At 46.1% G+C, this 16102-nt stretch overlaps 1 protein-coding gene across 18 annotated transcripts in view; it reads right to left on the reverse strand.

Annotated features, from left to right (window-relative positions):
- The window catches only part of FNBP1 (formin binding protein 1), a 160819-nt gene that overhangs the window by 5623 nt on the left and 139094 nt on the right, over nucleotides 1-16102 (reverse strand). For 6 of the 18 annotated variants that reach the window (XM_030818029.1, XM_030818027.1, XM_030818025.1 and 3 more), the window contains 4 exons: nucleotides 9980-10112; nucleotides 7535-7656; nucleotides 7079-7215; nucleotides 2434-3173 (listed from right to left, as the gene is read on the reverse strand). In XM_030818029.1, coding sequence (XP_030673889.1) covers nucleotides 2995-3173; nucleotides 7079-7215; nucleotides 7535-7656; nucleotides 9980-10112 — 571 coding nt within the window. In that variant the 3' untranslated portion in view covers nucleotides 2434-2994. Of the gene's footprint in view, nucleotides 1-2433; nucleotides 3174-7078; nucleotides 7219-7534; nucleotides 7657-9979; nucleotides 10113-16102 lie in introns of those variants that run through there. The other 12 variants (XM_030818028.1, XM_030818026.1, XM_030818020.1 and 9 more) reach the window with 3 other exon arrangements.

Here is a 16102-nt window from a genome sequence, read left to right on the forward strand (position 1 = left end):
TATAGTACTGAGGCATACAACTTAATGATCATACATTTAAAATTATCATCAGAAATTTATGTGCCCAAACCCCTCCCACCCCATTCCCCCTGAAACCAACTGAGCTATTTTCTGAATTAAATTTGAATAATGAAATAACTAAATTTGAATTAAATAAGAAAAAAATACACAGCTTGACAGAATGCCTTTTTTCAAAGCAGACTTTTACAAGGCTAATGTCGTCTTGCCCTATTTTCGAGTTTTTCAGTGGTTGGTTTGCTTTGTCCAGGAGTTCACAGACTGGAAATGAGTTTGTCATCAGATAGAAAGGTCAGATTTTAATACCTTAGGTTTCCCATTCACTTGTTTACTGGGGTAAAGCTGGAAACTTCCTACTGCTCATTTAAACAGATCCCTGTGGTTGAAGGGTCAGCTGAGTTTCTTGCTGCAATATTTACAAAAAGGCCTGGGGTCAGGATGGGTGGCTTTATTGATACTATGTCAGCAAAAGCATCCAAAAGAAATTTGGGCCTGGCACAGTGGCTCACCCTGTAATCCCAGCACTTTGGGAGGCTGAGGCAGGTGGATCACTTGAGCCCAAGAGTTTGAGACCAGTCTGGCCAACATGGTGAAAACCCGTCTCTACTAAAAAAAAAAAAAAATACAAAGATTAGCCGGGTGTGGTAGCAGGCACCTGTAATCCCAGCTACTCGGGAGGCTGAGGCACAAGAATTACGTGAACCCAGGAGGGAGAGGTTGTAGTGAGCCAGGATTGTATCACTGCCCTTGAGCCTAGGTGACAGAGTGAGACTCTGTCTCAAAAAAAAAAAAAAAGGCCAGGCACGGTGGCTCATGCCTGTAATCCCAACACTTTGGGAGGCCAAGGTGGATGGATCACGAGGTCAGGAGATCAAGACCATCCTGGCTAACATGGTGAAACTCGTCTCTACTAAAAATACAAAAAATTAGCTGGGTGTGGTGGCAGACGCCTGTAGTTCCAGCTACTCGGGAGGCTGAGGCAGGAGAATCGCTTGAATTCGGGAGGCAGAGGTTACAGTGAGCCAAGATTGTGCCACCACACTCCATCCTGACGACAGAGCAAGACTCCGTCTCAAAAAAAAAAAAAAATGTTTTAAAAAAATCAGGCTGTCACTAAGTAAAGGTGAACTGGCTGTGAGAATCTGAAAACACGGCCCCTAGCATCCACAGCCTCTACTAGGTTCTAGAGCCTGAATGCAGAGGGACTGCTTGGAAAATCAGCTTTAAATGGACTTGAGCTGATCAAATGAACCCACAACGTAGAGGCAGGCAGGGGCTAATTTCCTACTTGAAAGTAGGAGAGACACAAGGAAATAATTTTCAAAATCAGGTAAAAAGAGAATCTGACTGAACACCTTCATTCTGATGCATTTGCAGTGGGCTGTCTATGATCTCGGGGTGGGTTCTTGCCATGGGCACAGTGAAATGCCTGGCAACCATCTACGCATGTGACCAACTTCACTATCTCCCCTCCCACATCAATGCCAATTTAAAAATGCAAATTCTCATGTGGCCTAGATTCCTTTCGATGTGGTGAGACATTTTATTTCATTCTGGCTACAGTTAATTGCGTAAAATGAGCCAGAAATTCTAAAATAATTTCCAGTAAATCCAAATTTTGCCAATGATTGAAAGCAAACAACAACAACAAAAAAAAAACCAAAAAAACAAAAGCAAACCCCCAAACTCTTTGAACAGCGATGTGCTGAGATCTGTGGGGAGAAGCATTTGCTGCCACACCACATTCTACGTATAGCCCCACCTGGGCAAGCGTGAGTGCAGCTCTACTTGTAAAACCAACAGAAACAGAACAAAGTGTGAGAGAAAAATCACAGCCAAAAGGAGCTGATGCATGGACAAGCTCTGCCTTTAAGTAACTGCATCTAAACAGCACTAGCACATCTGGTCAACTGTCAATTTGGGCCAGGCACAGTGGCTCACGCCTGTAATCCCACCACTCTGGGAGGCAGAAGCAGGCAGATCACTTGAGGTCAGGAGTTTGAGACCAGCCTGGCCAACACAACGAACCCATCTCTACTAAAAATACAAAAATTAGCCGGGCGTGGTGGTGCATGCCTGTAATCCCAGCTACTCGGGAGGCTGAGGCAGGAGAATCACTTGAACCTGGGGGAGGCAGAGGTTGCAGTGAGCCACTGTACTCTAGCCTGGGCAACAGAGCCAGACCCTGTCTCAAAACAACAACAACAACGACAAAAACACAAACACAACAACAACAACAAAAAACCTGTCAATTTGATGACACTTGGAAAATCAGCAATGCCATGTAAAAATCAACTGGTCAATTCACCAAACTTTTCCAGATTTCAGCTGGTCGTCTGGGATCATATAGATGTAACAGGACACTCGTGATGCCCTAACCAAGGATGCTGACCATGTTTAAGTAAAAATACACACTTTTGGTGCCAATACAAGAATCTTATTTACTGCTTTAGTCAAGGAGGAGGAGATGTTATTTTACTTGTGACTTCCTCCCAAGTGAATGAGTATACAATTTAACAACCTAACACAGTTCAGTTTATTAAGTTATAATCTGTAACCTCCTAAAGTAGCTCCGTGTATGGTGGATGCTAGATATAAACAAGAGTAGGGAAGTCCGGCATCTGCATGATGTGTGCCGGCTTTTAAATTCAGAAAGATGAGAAGCTACAATGCAACTTTTTTTTTTTTTAATCTACAGATACCGCCAAAAGAAGAAATTATCAGATTTTGAATGACACAGCTGTAAGTTGGCGGTTGGCAGCTTTCCACGTAAAATTTCATCAGCAAGTGAAACTTGATCACAGCCCAAACTAGACAAGGCAATTCAGGTGCCCGGACCCTGAAGTCCACTGTGAGACTACAGGAGAACGCGCACTGTGGTGCTTGCCAGCCAGTCTCTTGAGGAACTGCCTGTAACAGTCACGGTTGTGGGGAGAAACAACTCCATTTTTTTACAGTTTTTTTTTTTTTATGGTATTAAATATAAGTCTTAGCACCTTTGGCATTTTTGTCCAAACAGACTTCGACATATGAAGTGGGGACATAACCCTCTTCATCTTCATTTCTCCGAATGCGGGTCCAGCCATCGCCTTTGTCTTCCTCTATGACATACAATGTTTCTCCTTCAACTACAGAAATCGTTCCTTCATTCTGACCTGAGAAAGCAATATCAGGATATGTTAGATGTCTTGGCAAATGCAGGGAGGAAGCAAACAGTGGCCTTCGCAATGAAACAAGTGTCGTCGAAGTCCACACAAAATTCACCCCCCTCGGACCTTCTCAGACGCACTGAGCCCTCACCCGCTGCCTCAAAACTGTCTCCTTCTGCACAGAAATGTCTGGGTTCTTACCTCTGTCTCTCTAGGGACCCTCTCTCAGTCCTCCAGGGCCCTCTTTCTCCTCCCCTGCAGAATGGAAAGTGTTTCCCCCTGGATAAATCTTTGGTTTTCTTCTCTAGTCGTCTTCTTTCTCCCTTGGATCTCTCTCAGGAGAAAGGTACCCCCGTGGCTCCAACTGCTTCTCTTTTGTCTGTCATTTTTTTTGGTGGGGGGGGGGTTGGGGGAGATGGAGTCTCGTTCTTGTTGCCCAGGCCAGAGTGCTGTGGTGCAATCTCAACTCACTGCAACCTCCACCTCCCCGGTTCAAGCCATTCTCCTGCCTCAGCCTCCCGAGCAGCTGAGACTATAGGTATGCACCACCACACCCGGCTAACCTTTGTATTTTTAGTAGAGATGGGGTTTCACCATGTTGGTCAGGCTGGTCTCAGACTCCTGACCTTAGGTGATCCACCAGCCTCAGCCTCCCAATTTTTTTGTTGTTGTTGTTGTTTGTTTATTTTGAGACAGAGTCTTGCTGTGTTGCCCAGGCTGGAGTGTGATGGCACGATCTCTATTCACTGCAACCTCTGCCTCTTGGGTTCAAGTGATCCTCCTGCCTCGGCCTCCCGAGTAGCTGAGATTACAGGCATGTGCCACCACGCCCGGCTAATTTTGTATTTTTAGTAGAGACGAGGTTTCACCATGTTGGTCAGGCTGGTCTTGAACTCCTGACCTCAGGTGATCTACCCGCTTCAGTCTCCCAAAGCACTGGGATTACAGGCGTGAGCCACCACGCCCGGCCCAACTGCTCCTCTTTAAACACTGTCCTCACATATTGCTTCCATTCTGGTACTTTCTGCAGCCAAGATTCCACTTTTCCCACTGTCTGCAGCACACTGCCACCTAGACATGGCCCCAACACCTGAAACAACATAGATGAACCTGGATTCACTGTTCTTCCTCCTAACTATATCCTCCTCCTACTTTCCACTTCCCTAGACCTCTCCGTCCTCCTAGGAATACAACCCTGGGAGCCGTCTTGGATTTCTTCTCCTTTTTGTTCCTGGCTTCTGATCAGCCCCGAATCTATGCAGTTTGTCAACGGGGGCATCTCTGTATCCATTCCTTGAACAAGGCCCCCAAGACCTTCTGCTAGGATCATTTCAAAGGCTGCCCACCACCCCCCAGTTTTCTGCAAGGCAAAGAGTTTAACGAGCTGTTAACAGGGCAACAGGGAATGGTGGGGGATGGTTGGAATATGAAGTAAAACTGGGAACATTTAAACTGGTGCTTCTTTCTTATTTTGTCACAATGAACATTTAGTCTATTAAAGGCTCTGGAAAGTCCTGTAGTAAAGAAATCTGTAAAATTTATTTATCCCAGGGCTTCCCAAACGTACTTGAGCTCTGATTGCTATTTTTAAAAATTGATTCATTATATTAAAATGCAACTTTTTCATAATTTTATTATTATTTATTTAGTTATGAGAGAGACGGGGCTTCACACTATTGCCTAGGCTGGAGTGCAGTGGTGTGATCACAGCTCACTGTAACCCTGAACTCCTGGCCTCAGCCTCCCAAAGTGCTGGGATGACAGGCGTGCCGCCACTGAGCCTGGCCTGAGAGCTTCTTTCATGGCCTCCTTATTAACGCTCTGCAGGACATCGTTTCAAGGTTCATCGGTTTAGAAACACTAAGCTAGTTTATCTTTTCTTTTCTTTCTTTTTTTTGAGACAGAGTTGCCCTCTGTTGCCCAGACTGGAGTGCAATGGCGCCATCTCGGCTCACTGCAACCTCCGCCTTGTGGGTTCAGGCAATTCTCATACTTCAGCCTCCCGAGTAGCTGAGATTACAGGCGCCCACCACCATGCCTGACTGACTTTTGTATTTTTAGTAGAGACGGGGTTTCATCATGTTGGGCAGGCTGGTCTCGAACTCCTGACCTCAGGTGATCTGCCCACCTCAGCCTCCCAAAGTTCTAGGATTACAGGCTTAAGCCACCGCGCCTGGCCTAGGCTAGTCTTTGTAACCATCTTCCCTGTTTTCTAGTTGATCCTACACATCTGACGACTTTCCTAAGGTACACCTCTGACTGCATCAACACCCTGCTAGAGGACCTTCAATAGCTCCTCAATGTTTGCCACATAGAATCCAGATGTTTCTCTAACCTGGCTCCCATTGGCACTTCCCACTTTTTAGTGCCACATTTCACTATTAGGACTTAAGACATCTAAGCTCCAGCCACACATTTTTGGCCACACTCCCCATGCCATGGCAAGTTCTCCAAACTTGACCTCATTCTCCCCTGTCCTCCCATTCCTCTGTATCCCTCCTCTGGCAAACACTGCAAGCTGCCTCCCTTTTTTTTTTTGAGAGGGAGTCTCGCTCTGTTGCCAGGCTGGAGTAAAGTGGCGCGATCTCGGCTCACTGCAACCTCCGACTCCCTGGTTCAAGTGATTCTCCTGCTTCAGCCTCCCGAGCAGCAGGAATTACAGGCACGCGCTACCATGCTTAGCTGATTTTTGTATTTTTAGTAGAGATGGGGTTTCACCATGTTGACCAGGATGGTCTTGATCTCCTGACCTCGTGATCCGCCTGCCTCAGCCCCCCAAAAGTGCTGGGATTACAGGCGTGAGCCGCTGCACCTGACCGCTGCCCGCTTCTTAAGTGTGTCTGCCTGATTTCCCTCCGGGCAGGTGCCATATCATACGACCTGCATCCCCCCACTTCATGGGCCTTTACAAGACAGGAGCGCTATAGATATTAGATATTAAATGAATGGATGAAATGATCATCCTCCCTGTCGTCCGCTGCAGTGAAGCAAGCTCTCTGGAAGCTGTTAACTTATACGAACCAAAAGTCAAAATATACAACCAAATAGTAATCATACCATGAGTAGGATAAAAGCACAGTAGAGAAAGATCTGGAAGGCTGCTGCTGCAGCTTTTTTTTTTTTTTTTTTTTTTTTGAGACAGAGTCTCATTCTGTCACCCAGGCTGGAGTACAGTGGCACTATCTCAGCTCACTGCAACCTCCGCCTCCCAGGTTCAAGTGATTCTCGTGCCTCAGCCTCCCAAGCAGCTGGGATTACAGGTACCTGCCAGCATGCCCGGCTAGTTTTTGTATTTTTAGTAGAGATGGGATTTCACCATATCGGCGAGGCTGGTCTTGAACTCCTGGCCTCAAGTGATCTGCCCGCCTCAGCCTCCCAAAGTTCTAGGATTACAGGTGTGAGCCACCGCACCTGGCCAGATCTGGAAGGCTTCTAAAGAAAGTTCTGGTCACAGAAAGAGAAGAGTGTGGCTAGGCACAGTGGCTCACAGCTGTGATCACAGCACTTTGGGAAGCTGAGGCGGGAGTACTGCTTGAATCCAGGAGTTCAACACCAGCCTGGGCAACATAGTGAGATCCTGTCTCTACTGAAAAGTACAAAAAGTACAAAAGTACAAAAATGAGCCGGACATGGTAGTGCTTGCCTGTAGTCCCAGCTACTCAGGAGGCTGAGGTCAGAGGATCACTTGAGCCCAGGAGATCAAGGGTGCAGTGAGCCATGATTGCACCAACACACTCTAGCTTGGGCAAGAGAGCGAGACCTTGTATCAAAAAATGGAAGGAAGGAAGGGAAAGAAGGGAAGGGAAGGAAGGAAGGGGAAAGGAAGGGAAGGAAGCAAGGAAGGAAGGAAGGGTGACTCAGATATTATGGTTTATAAAAGGCAGGGGAATCCAGCAGACATGAAATGTCACCTTCAAATGTGTAGAGAGCTTTGCACGTCCCTATGGCAGGGAGGGGCTCCTCATCATCAAACTCGTCGTCAAAATCCGTGGCCAGCACCTTCACCTCACTCTCCTGACCCTGCTCCTCTGTGTAACTGCCATCTGGGCTGCTCAAGAAAGGAAAACACAAAGCAACTAAAGCGACTGACCCCAGGGAGGACTCAGATTGAGTCCCTGCGACTGGAGAGCGCGTGCAACCCCGCCCCTCAGCGAGTGCTGTAACTGAGGCCACGGTAAATCATCGCAGGCTCAGATCACCCGTGTGGAATTATAAATCTCCATCACGGGAAAAGTGACAGGTCAATCGTAACAGACATTTTGGTATTGAACAAGTGCCTTTTGGTCGTTCCAGATTCCAAAATTTAGAAATAAATACAAAGCCAACAGGCTCCTTTGCCAGAGGCAGGCGCTGTGCAGATACTGTACCTCTCGCGGTCCTGGGCGCAGTTGTTGACCGTGGGTGGGTTCTGGCTGTCGTACAGTCCGCTCTGCCGGCGCGCTTGCTCGCTGCGTGCTGGGAGCCGGCCTTCAACCTCAGCCAACCAGGCCTGGAGAAAAAAGCAATGAGAGACTCCAACCTAAGGCCATCTGAGGGCCAGCCCAGAGTGTCCTAAGGTCCCAAAGGCCATCTGAGGGCCAGCCCGGAGCGTCCTAAGGTCCCAAACTCAGGGGCTGCTCTTGGCCATTTACCCAATGTGAGGAAGTCTGCACGGGGGCAGAATGGCCACGTTTTCTGCCTTCAACTGTTCAAATGTACTGAAGGACGGTTGCTTCCATTTCACCCGAAGTTGGAGACATAGAAACAAACTCGTATTTATGTGGTTGCCCACCATGGGGCAGAAAACACGCTGGACTACGCTATCTCCTTGGGCTTTTAAGCAGCAGTGCAATCTTGGATAAGTCACTTCTAGTTCCTTCTTGACCATGAGGTCACCCTGCGATACCTGAAGGTACAGCCATGCTTAAGCAGTGACTCAGTTTGAAAGCCACACTTCCTATTTTTTAGGAGTGTAACTTTTTTTTTTGATAGAAATGAAACTTGTACTTAAAAATTAAAGTAGATAAAATGATCTTCAGCAACATTTGAAACAGTATAAAGAAGTCAAAGGAATAAAAATGATGAGAAGGCCGGGTGCAGTGGCCACGCCTGTAATCCCAGCACTCTGGGAGGCCGAGGCGGGTGAATCACTTGAGGTCGGGAGTTTGAGACCAGCCTGGCCAACATGGTGAAACCCTGTCTCTACTAAAAGTACAAAAATTAGCTGGGGGTGGTGGTGAGCGCCTGTAATCCCAGCACTTTGGGAGAGGTGGGCAGATCACCTGAGGTCAGGAGTTCGAGACCAGCCTGGCCAACACGGTGAAACCCTGTCTCCATTAAAAATACAAAAATTAGCTGGGCATGGTGGCACATGCCTGTAGTCCCAGCTACTCGGGAGGCTGAGGCACGAGAATCACTGGAACTCAGGAGGTGGAGGTTGCAGTGAGTCGAGATTGCACCACTGCACTCCAGCTTGGGTGACAGAGTGGGACTCTGTCTCAAAAAAAAAAATAAATAAAAATAAGAAAAGGACCGTTCTAAGTTCTAAATGCTCAAATGAACATTAATGATGGATTCTGAAAAGAATGGAAAAAGCCGGTCAGGTGTGGTGGCTCACGCCTGTAATCCCAGCACTCTGGGAAGCCAAGGCGGGTGGAGCATCTGAGGTCAGGAGTTCGAGACCAGCCCAGCCAACATGGCAAAACCCCGTCTCTACTGAAAATACAAAAATTAGCCAGGCGTGGTGGTGCACACCTGTAGTCCCAGATACTCAGGAGGCTGAGGCAGGAGAATCACTTGAACCCGGGAAGTGCAGGTCACAGTGAGCTGAGATCATGCTACTACACTCCAGTCTGGGCAACAGGCGAGACTTCGTCTCAAAAAAAAGAAGGAAAAAAGCCATAGTTGACCTTTCATTGTTAGAAACAATCTATTCTGACTGGTAGAATCGGTTGCTAATGTATTTTTCCATGCTCTGTAGTCTTTAAACGTGGTGTGGAGAGTGGGTTCAGGAGGCTTTTGTTGACAGCTTTTGAGCGCTCCTCTCCCTCCCTCAAGCTTTGATTATTTATCTTTCCCGCCTGTTTCTCCTTTGTGTTTCCTGCTGGTTCTCACACACACCCTTTCCGTAATGGGCCTGCTGAAAGAACAATTGTATTTCAGGGGATTTTTTTCATTGCTCCTTTGATTCACTGGGATAATGGATCGCTCTATACTCCTAATTTTATTACCACGAGATGAAGCAGAATAACTTAAAGTACAAAAAATACTGGCCGGGCACAGTGGCTCACAGAGGCTCACACCTGTAATCCCAGCACTCTGGGAGGCCAAGGTGGGAGGATGGCTTAAGGCCAGGAGTTCAAGACCAGTCTGTGCAACAGAGCAAGACCCCGACTCTAAAACAAATAAAAAATTGAAAAATAAAACTTAGCCAGGTATGGTGACATGTGCCTGTAATCCCAGCTCCTCAGAGGCTGAGCCAAGGAGATCAAGGCTGCAGTGAGCTATAATCATGCCACTGTACTCCAGCCTGGGCAACAAAGCAAAATCCTGTCTCTAAAATTAAAAAACAACCCCGCCAACCCCCCACTGTATACAAATACAACGTTAAATAATGTCAGGCTTTACAGCCATGATTAAGATAGGCTATGATGAGAAGCAGAATGTTCAACGGCAAAGAGCATATTTTTCCTTTGACCGTAACTCATGAAACAGCCTGCCATTCCCACTGTGTCCCTCCCAGTGAGAGTATCGTCAGGGCCCCACGCCATTCTACACCGAGGAACACCTGTTCTTCGTTTCCAGCAAAGCTTTCCACAACAGAAGTTTCATACCTCAAATTTCTGGGTCTCTAGTCGCAGTTTCTCTATATTTTGGCTGACTTCTGCTAATTTGTGATCCAAACTGGCTGGGTCTCCCATCTGAGGATTCTTTAGGTAGACATCTTTCATTTTTGTTATGGCATCTCTGAAAGAAAGAACGAGTAGAACGCTGTAAAGGTTATTCCAATTTTTTTTTTTTTTTTTTTTTTTAGACAGAGTTTCACTCTTGTCACCCAGGCTGGAGTGCAATGGTGCGATCTTGGCTCACTGCAACCTTCACCTCCAGGGTTCAAGCAATTCTGCTGCCTCAGCCTCCAGAATAGCTGGGATTACAGGTGCATGCCACCATGCCCACCTAATTTTTCTATTTTTAGTAGAGATGGGGTTTTGCCACCTTGGCCAGGCTGCTCTTGAACTCTTGACCTCAGGTGATCTGCCTGCCTCAGCCTCCTAAAGTGCTGGGATTATAGGCGTGAGCTATCGCGCCACCCAGCAAAGGTTACTCTTATCAGCCAACATTCTACCACTTTGAAAACCACATGAATAGAAACGTGGGAAGATTAGAGTACGGATAAGGGACTATTGGGCCAGCTTCCATTCTGGAAATTCTCTGTAGGAATTCTGCTACCAAAGGCTATAAATAAAGAAGCTGATTTTTAAATTTCAGTTCCCTTCTCTAATGGTTATCTCCTTATTGTCCCCAATAACTGAGAAGCATAAATTAATCCTGCCCTTCCCTTTGCCACACAGATTAAAAACAAAAAAACAAACAAAAAAAAAGCCAAGAATTTAAAAAATTTAATTAATTAATTTATTTTTGAGACCAGGTTATGAGAATGGCTAATTTTTGTATTTTTGGTAGAGACTGCGTTTTGCCATGTTGCCCAGGCTGGTCTTGAACTCCTGGCCTCAAGCAATCCACCTGCCTCGGCCTCCCAAAGTGCTGGGATTACAGGCATGAGCCACCGAATCTGGCTTCAAAACCCAAGTATTTCCAACATGGTGAAACCCCATCTCTACTAAAAATACAAAAATTTGCCAGGCGTGATGGTATGTCCCTTTAATCCCAGCTACTTGGGAGGCTGAGGCAGGAGAATCAGTTGAACCCAGGAGGTGGAGCTTGCAGTGAGCTGAGATCAGCCACTGCACTCCAGCCTGGGCGACAGAGCAAGACTCCATCTCAAACAAAACAAAACAAACAAACAAAAAACCCCAAATATTTCCATGTGTGCATTCTTCATGCAAACCAAAGCTACAGGTGGCATCCTGGTCTCACAGGCTGCCATGTGCTCACCTGACGAAGAAGCACAGTCAATTGCTTTGGAAATGTTAACATACACCCATTTCCACTGTTAAGAAACTGAATCCATAGCTGGTATCCACGACAGGTAAGTGACAGAGCCTTAAAGCTACACACTGTGGATCCCACATCCTTCCTGAAATCATGTCTGGAAGCAGCCCATGGTAGCCTGGGCAGGCATCGCTAGAGAAGTTCAGGGCATGTTTGGGTTGAAGACCAAAGAGCTCTACTAATTTTACCCTTGTTGCAGGGCACTTTTGGTAGGCTTCGAGTCGTTAAAAATTTAGAGCAAATGACTGCCAGGGTTAAGGAGCCAACTTTGATGAGTGTCAGCAAAAGAAAATCCAAAGCAGGCCACACAATACAATACAAGGCCAACAGACAAGCCAAAAGATACATTCTGAGTCATGAGAAAAAGTTTAACTAAAAATATAGAAATAACAGGAAGACAGCTTCTACAAGTCCTCACCACCCTTCACCTAAGAGGCTGAGACCCACTTGGACTTCCAGCCGCTTTATCTTGTTTCTTTCCTCTCTTCCTTCCTTCCTATCTTCCTTATTTCCTTCCTGCCTTCTTTCCCACAGCATGCATCATTCATTATTATTATGCTTACTGTTCACTGTCTGTCTCCTCCTGTTACAATGGAAGCTCTTGGAGGAAGCTCTATGAGCTCACGTTACATTGTTAACTTGATGGATCCCAAGTGTCGAGGCCATCCTTGGCACATAGTAGATGCTCAATGAATATTTGTTAAATAAATACATATTTAAATAAACATTTAAAAATAATGTTTATAATTTTTAAACATTTTTAAATAATGTTAAATGTTTGTTCTTAAAAATGTTTAAATAAACATTTATTTATTTAACAAATAACAAACATTACAAGCCAAGTGTAATGTTGTCCACCCTTATGATGTCCTTTCCGAAACCCGTCTCTTGACTACATGGCCCACACCTCCCGCTACCTCCCTATTTCTCAGCAAAAGTCCTCAACAGAGCTGTCTATATCCATTATCTTTAGCTCCTCTCTTCCCAGTCTTTCCTAATCAAGCTTTCCACATGTTTATCAACTTTGTTGATCTTTTTAAGGAAGAACTTTTGGATCTGTTGAATTGTGTATATATATATATATATTTTGTTAATTATTTTTGAGATAGGGTCTTACTCTGTCGCCTAGGCTGGAATGCAGTGGCACGATCTCGGCTCACCGCACCCTCTGCCTCCCAGGTTCAAGCGATTCTCCTGCCTCAGCCTCCTGAGTAGCTGGGACTACGGGCACCCCATCATGCCCGGCTAATTTTTGTATTTTCAGTACAGACAGGGTTTTGCCATGTTGGCCAAGCTGGTCTTGAACTCCTGACCTCAGATGATCCACCCACCTCAGTCTCCCAAAGTGCTGGGATTCCAGGCATGAGCCACCATGCCCAGCCGCTTCTGTTTCCTTTGGGCTTAATTTGCTGTTCTTTTTCTCTTTTTTTTTTTTTTTTTTTTTGAGACGGAGTCTCGCTCTGTCCCCCAGGCTGGAGTGCAATGGCGGGATCTCCGCTCACTGCAAGCTCCGCCCCCTGGGTTCACGCCATTCTCCTGCCTCAGCCTCCCAAGTAGCTGGGACTACAGGCGCCCGCCACAACGCCCTGCTAATTTTTTTTCTATATTTAGTAGAGACGGGGTTTCACCGTGTTAGCCAGGATGGTCTCGATCTCCTGACCTCATGATCCACCCGCCTCGGCCTCCCAAAGTGCTAGGATTACAGGCTTGAGCCACTGTGCCTGGCCAATTTGCTGTTCTTTTTCTAACTTCTTGAGATAGATCCTAAGTGAGGATCTAAGTGAGCTAAGGCTCACTGATATTTACCTCTCTGTTTTTAATATGCATTCACAGCAATAAATCTCTTTATAAGTATGGCTTTAATGACATTCCACAAACTATATATAGAACGTATGTTAAAGTTCAATTCTATTTCATATACTTTCTAGTAGCTACTATGATTTTTTGTTTAGTTTTTGGCTTATTTAAAGGCATATTTCTTTTTTTTTTTTTTGAGACTGAGTTTTGCTCGTTGCCCAGGCTGGAATGCAATGACGTGATCTCAGCTCACCGCAACCTCTGCCTCCTGGGTTCAAGCGACTCTCCTGCCTCATCCTCCCGAGTAGCTGGGATTACAGACATGTGCCACCACACCTGGCTAATTTTGTATTTTTAGTACAGATGGGGTTTCTCCATGTTGGTCCGGCTGGTCTCAAACTCCCGACCCCAGGTGATCCGCCCACCTTGGCCTCCCAAAGTGCTGGGATTACAGGCATGAGCCACCGCGCCTGGCCAATTTCTTAATATTTGTTATTGGTATCCAGCTTAATTGCAGAGTATAGATAATATAGCTTGAATGATATATTTCCTTTGATACTAGTTGAGATTTGCTTTGTGAAACCAAGATATACTCAATTCTGAAAATGTTCTTATGTGGGCTTGAAAAGAGTGTTGATACGGTTTGGCTGTGCCCCAGCCCAAATCTCATCTTGAATTGTAGCTCCCATAATCCCCATGTGTCATGGGAGGGACCCAGTGGGAGGTAATTGAATCATGGGGGTGGTTTTTCCCAGGCTGCTCTTGTAATAGTGAGTCTCACGAGCTCTGATGGTTTTATAAAGGGCAGTTCCCTTGCACAAGCTCTCCTGCATGCCGGCATGTAAGACATGCCTTTGCTTCTCCTTTGCCTTCTGCCATGATTGTGAGGCCTCCCTATCCATGTGGAACCATGAGTCCATTAAACCTCTTCTTCTTTATAAATTACTCAGCCTCAAATATGTCTTTAGTAGCAGCACGAGAATGGGCTAATACACTGTGTGCCCTGCAGTTGTTAGATGTTTATGTATTAGGTCAATGCTACTAAATGTATAATTTAAGTCTTCTATACTAACTTTGAGCACTTTTTTTTTTTTTTTTTTTTTTTGAGACAGAGTCTCACTCTGTCTCCAGGCTGGAGTGCAGTGGCACAATCTCGGCTCACTGCAACCTCCGACTCCCTGGTTGAAGGGATTCTCCTGCCTCAGCCTCCCTAGTAGCTGGGATTACAGGCATGCACCACCACTCCCAGCTAATTTTTGTATTTTTAGTAGAGATGGGGTTTCACCATGTTGGCCAGGATGGTCTCGATCTCCTGACCTCGTGATCTGCCTGCCTCGGCCTCCAAAAGTGCTGGGATTACAGGCGTGAGCCACCGTGCCTGGCCCGAGCACTTTTTTTTTTCTTTGTTTCTTTTTATTCAGCCCAAAAGCCAGCCTTGTCACACCAGTTTCTTTTTGACTGGCCCTTGCATGGCATATCTTCTCTTCCATTTTTTTACTTCTACATTTCTAGCGCTTATAAGTTAGATGTGTCTTTTGCAGATAGCATACATCGCTTTGTGTATTGGGTTTTTAATTTTTTGGTCCATTCTGAGAGTATCTTTTAATTGAAACACGTAGTTTGTTTACCTTTAACATAATGATTCATTTTATTTCGCAGACACTTATGTGCCAGGCACGGTTCCAAGCATGTTATGGACACTGAGACATCAGCAGTAGTAAGAGGTAGAGCCAGATTTGACCCCAGGGTATCTGGAGTGCTTGGTATTTAACATCTATCATCCTACTTTGTGCTTTTTTCTTGGAGACGGGGTCTTGCTCTGTTGCGCAGGCTGGAATGCAGTGGTATTCCTCTTGAGACAGATCCTTAGCTCTTGCTAGGAGTGAGGGTGTGTGTGTGTGTGTGTGTGTGTGTGTGTGTGTTGTTTGATTTGCTTTTCCTACAGCTGTTTTAATGAATGCACCTTCCCTTCACAGAGGCCCTCCTCCTCTATGGCATATCTCTGCTTTATAGCAAATGGGTTTTGATTCTTTTTTTTTTTTTTTTTGAGATGGAGTCTTGCTGTGTCGCCCAGGCTGGAGTACAGTGGCGCAATCTCGGCTCACTGCAAGCTCCGCCTCCCGGGTTCATGCCATTCTCCTGCCTCAGCCTCCCAAGTAGCTGGGACTACAGGCGCCTGCCACCATGCTGGCTAATTTTTTGTATTTTTAGTAGAGACGGGGTTTCACCGTGTTAGCAAGGATGGTTTTGATCTCCTAACCTTGTGATCCACCCACCTCAGCCTCCCAAAGTGCTGGGATTACAGGCGTGAGCCACCGCGCCCAACCAGGTTTTGATTCTTAAGCAAATAGTTCACTGCAGCTTCCACCTCCCAGGCTAAAGCAATTCTCCCCACCTCAGCCTCCCAAGTAGCTGGGACTACAGGTATGCCATCACACCCAGCTACTTTTGTTTATTTTTGTAGAGATGGGGGTCTCACTATGTTGCCGAGGCTGGTCTCTCTCTCTCTCTTTTTTTTTTTTGAGATAGGGTCTCACTCTGTTGCCCAGGCTGGAGTGCAGTGGCAGGATCATGGCTCACTGCAGCCAGGACCTCCTGGGCTCAGGTGATCCTCCCACTTCAGCCTCCCAAATAGCTGGGACTACAGGTGCACACCATCATGCCTGGCTAGTTTTTTTCTTTTTTTTTTTTTTTTTTTAGGGGTTTTGCTATGTTGCCTGGGGTGGTCTTGAACTCCCAGACTCAAGCGATCTTCCTGCCTCAGCCTCCCAAAGTGCTGGGATTACAGGCGTGAGCCACCACACCCAGCCTGAACTTGAATTTCTTTTAATTTTTATTTTATTTTTAATTATTTTTATTTTTTTGAGACAGAGTCTTGCTTTGTTGCCCAGGCTGGAGTGCAATGGCATGATTTTGGGTCACTGCAACCTCTGCCTCCCAAGTTCAAGCAATTCTCCTGCCTCAGCCTCCTGAGTAACTGGGACTAC

This window comes from Nomascus leucogenys, chromosome 8 (genome assembly GCF_006542625.1).
Source record: "Nomascus leucogenys isolate Asia chromosome 8, Asia_NLE_v1, whole genome shotgun sequence".
In the NCBI taxonomy this organism is placed as follows: Eukaryota; Metazoa; Chordata; class Mammalia; order Primates; family Hylobatidae; genus Nomascus; species Nomascus leucogenys.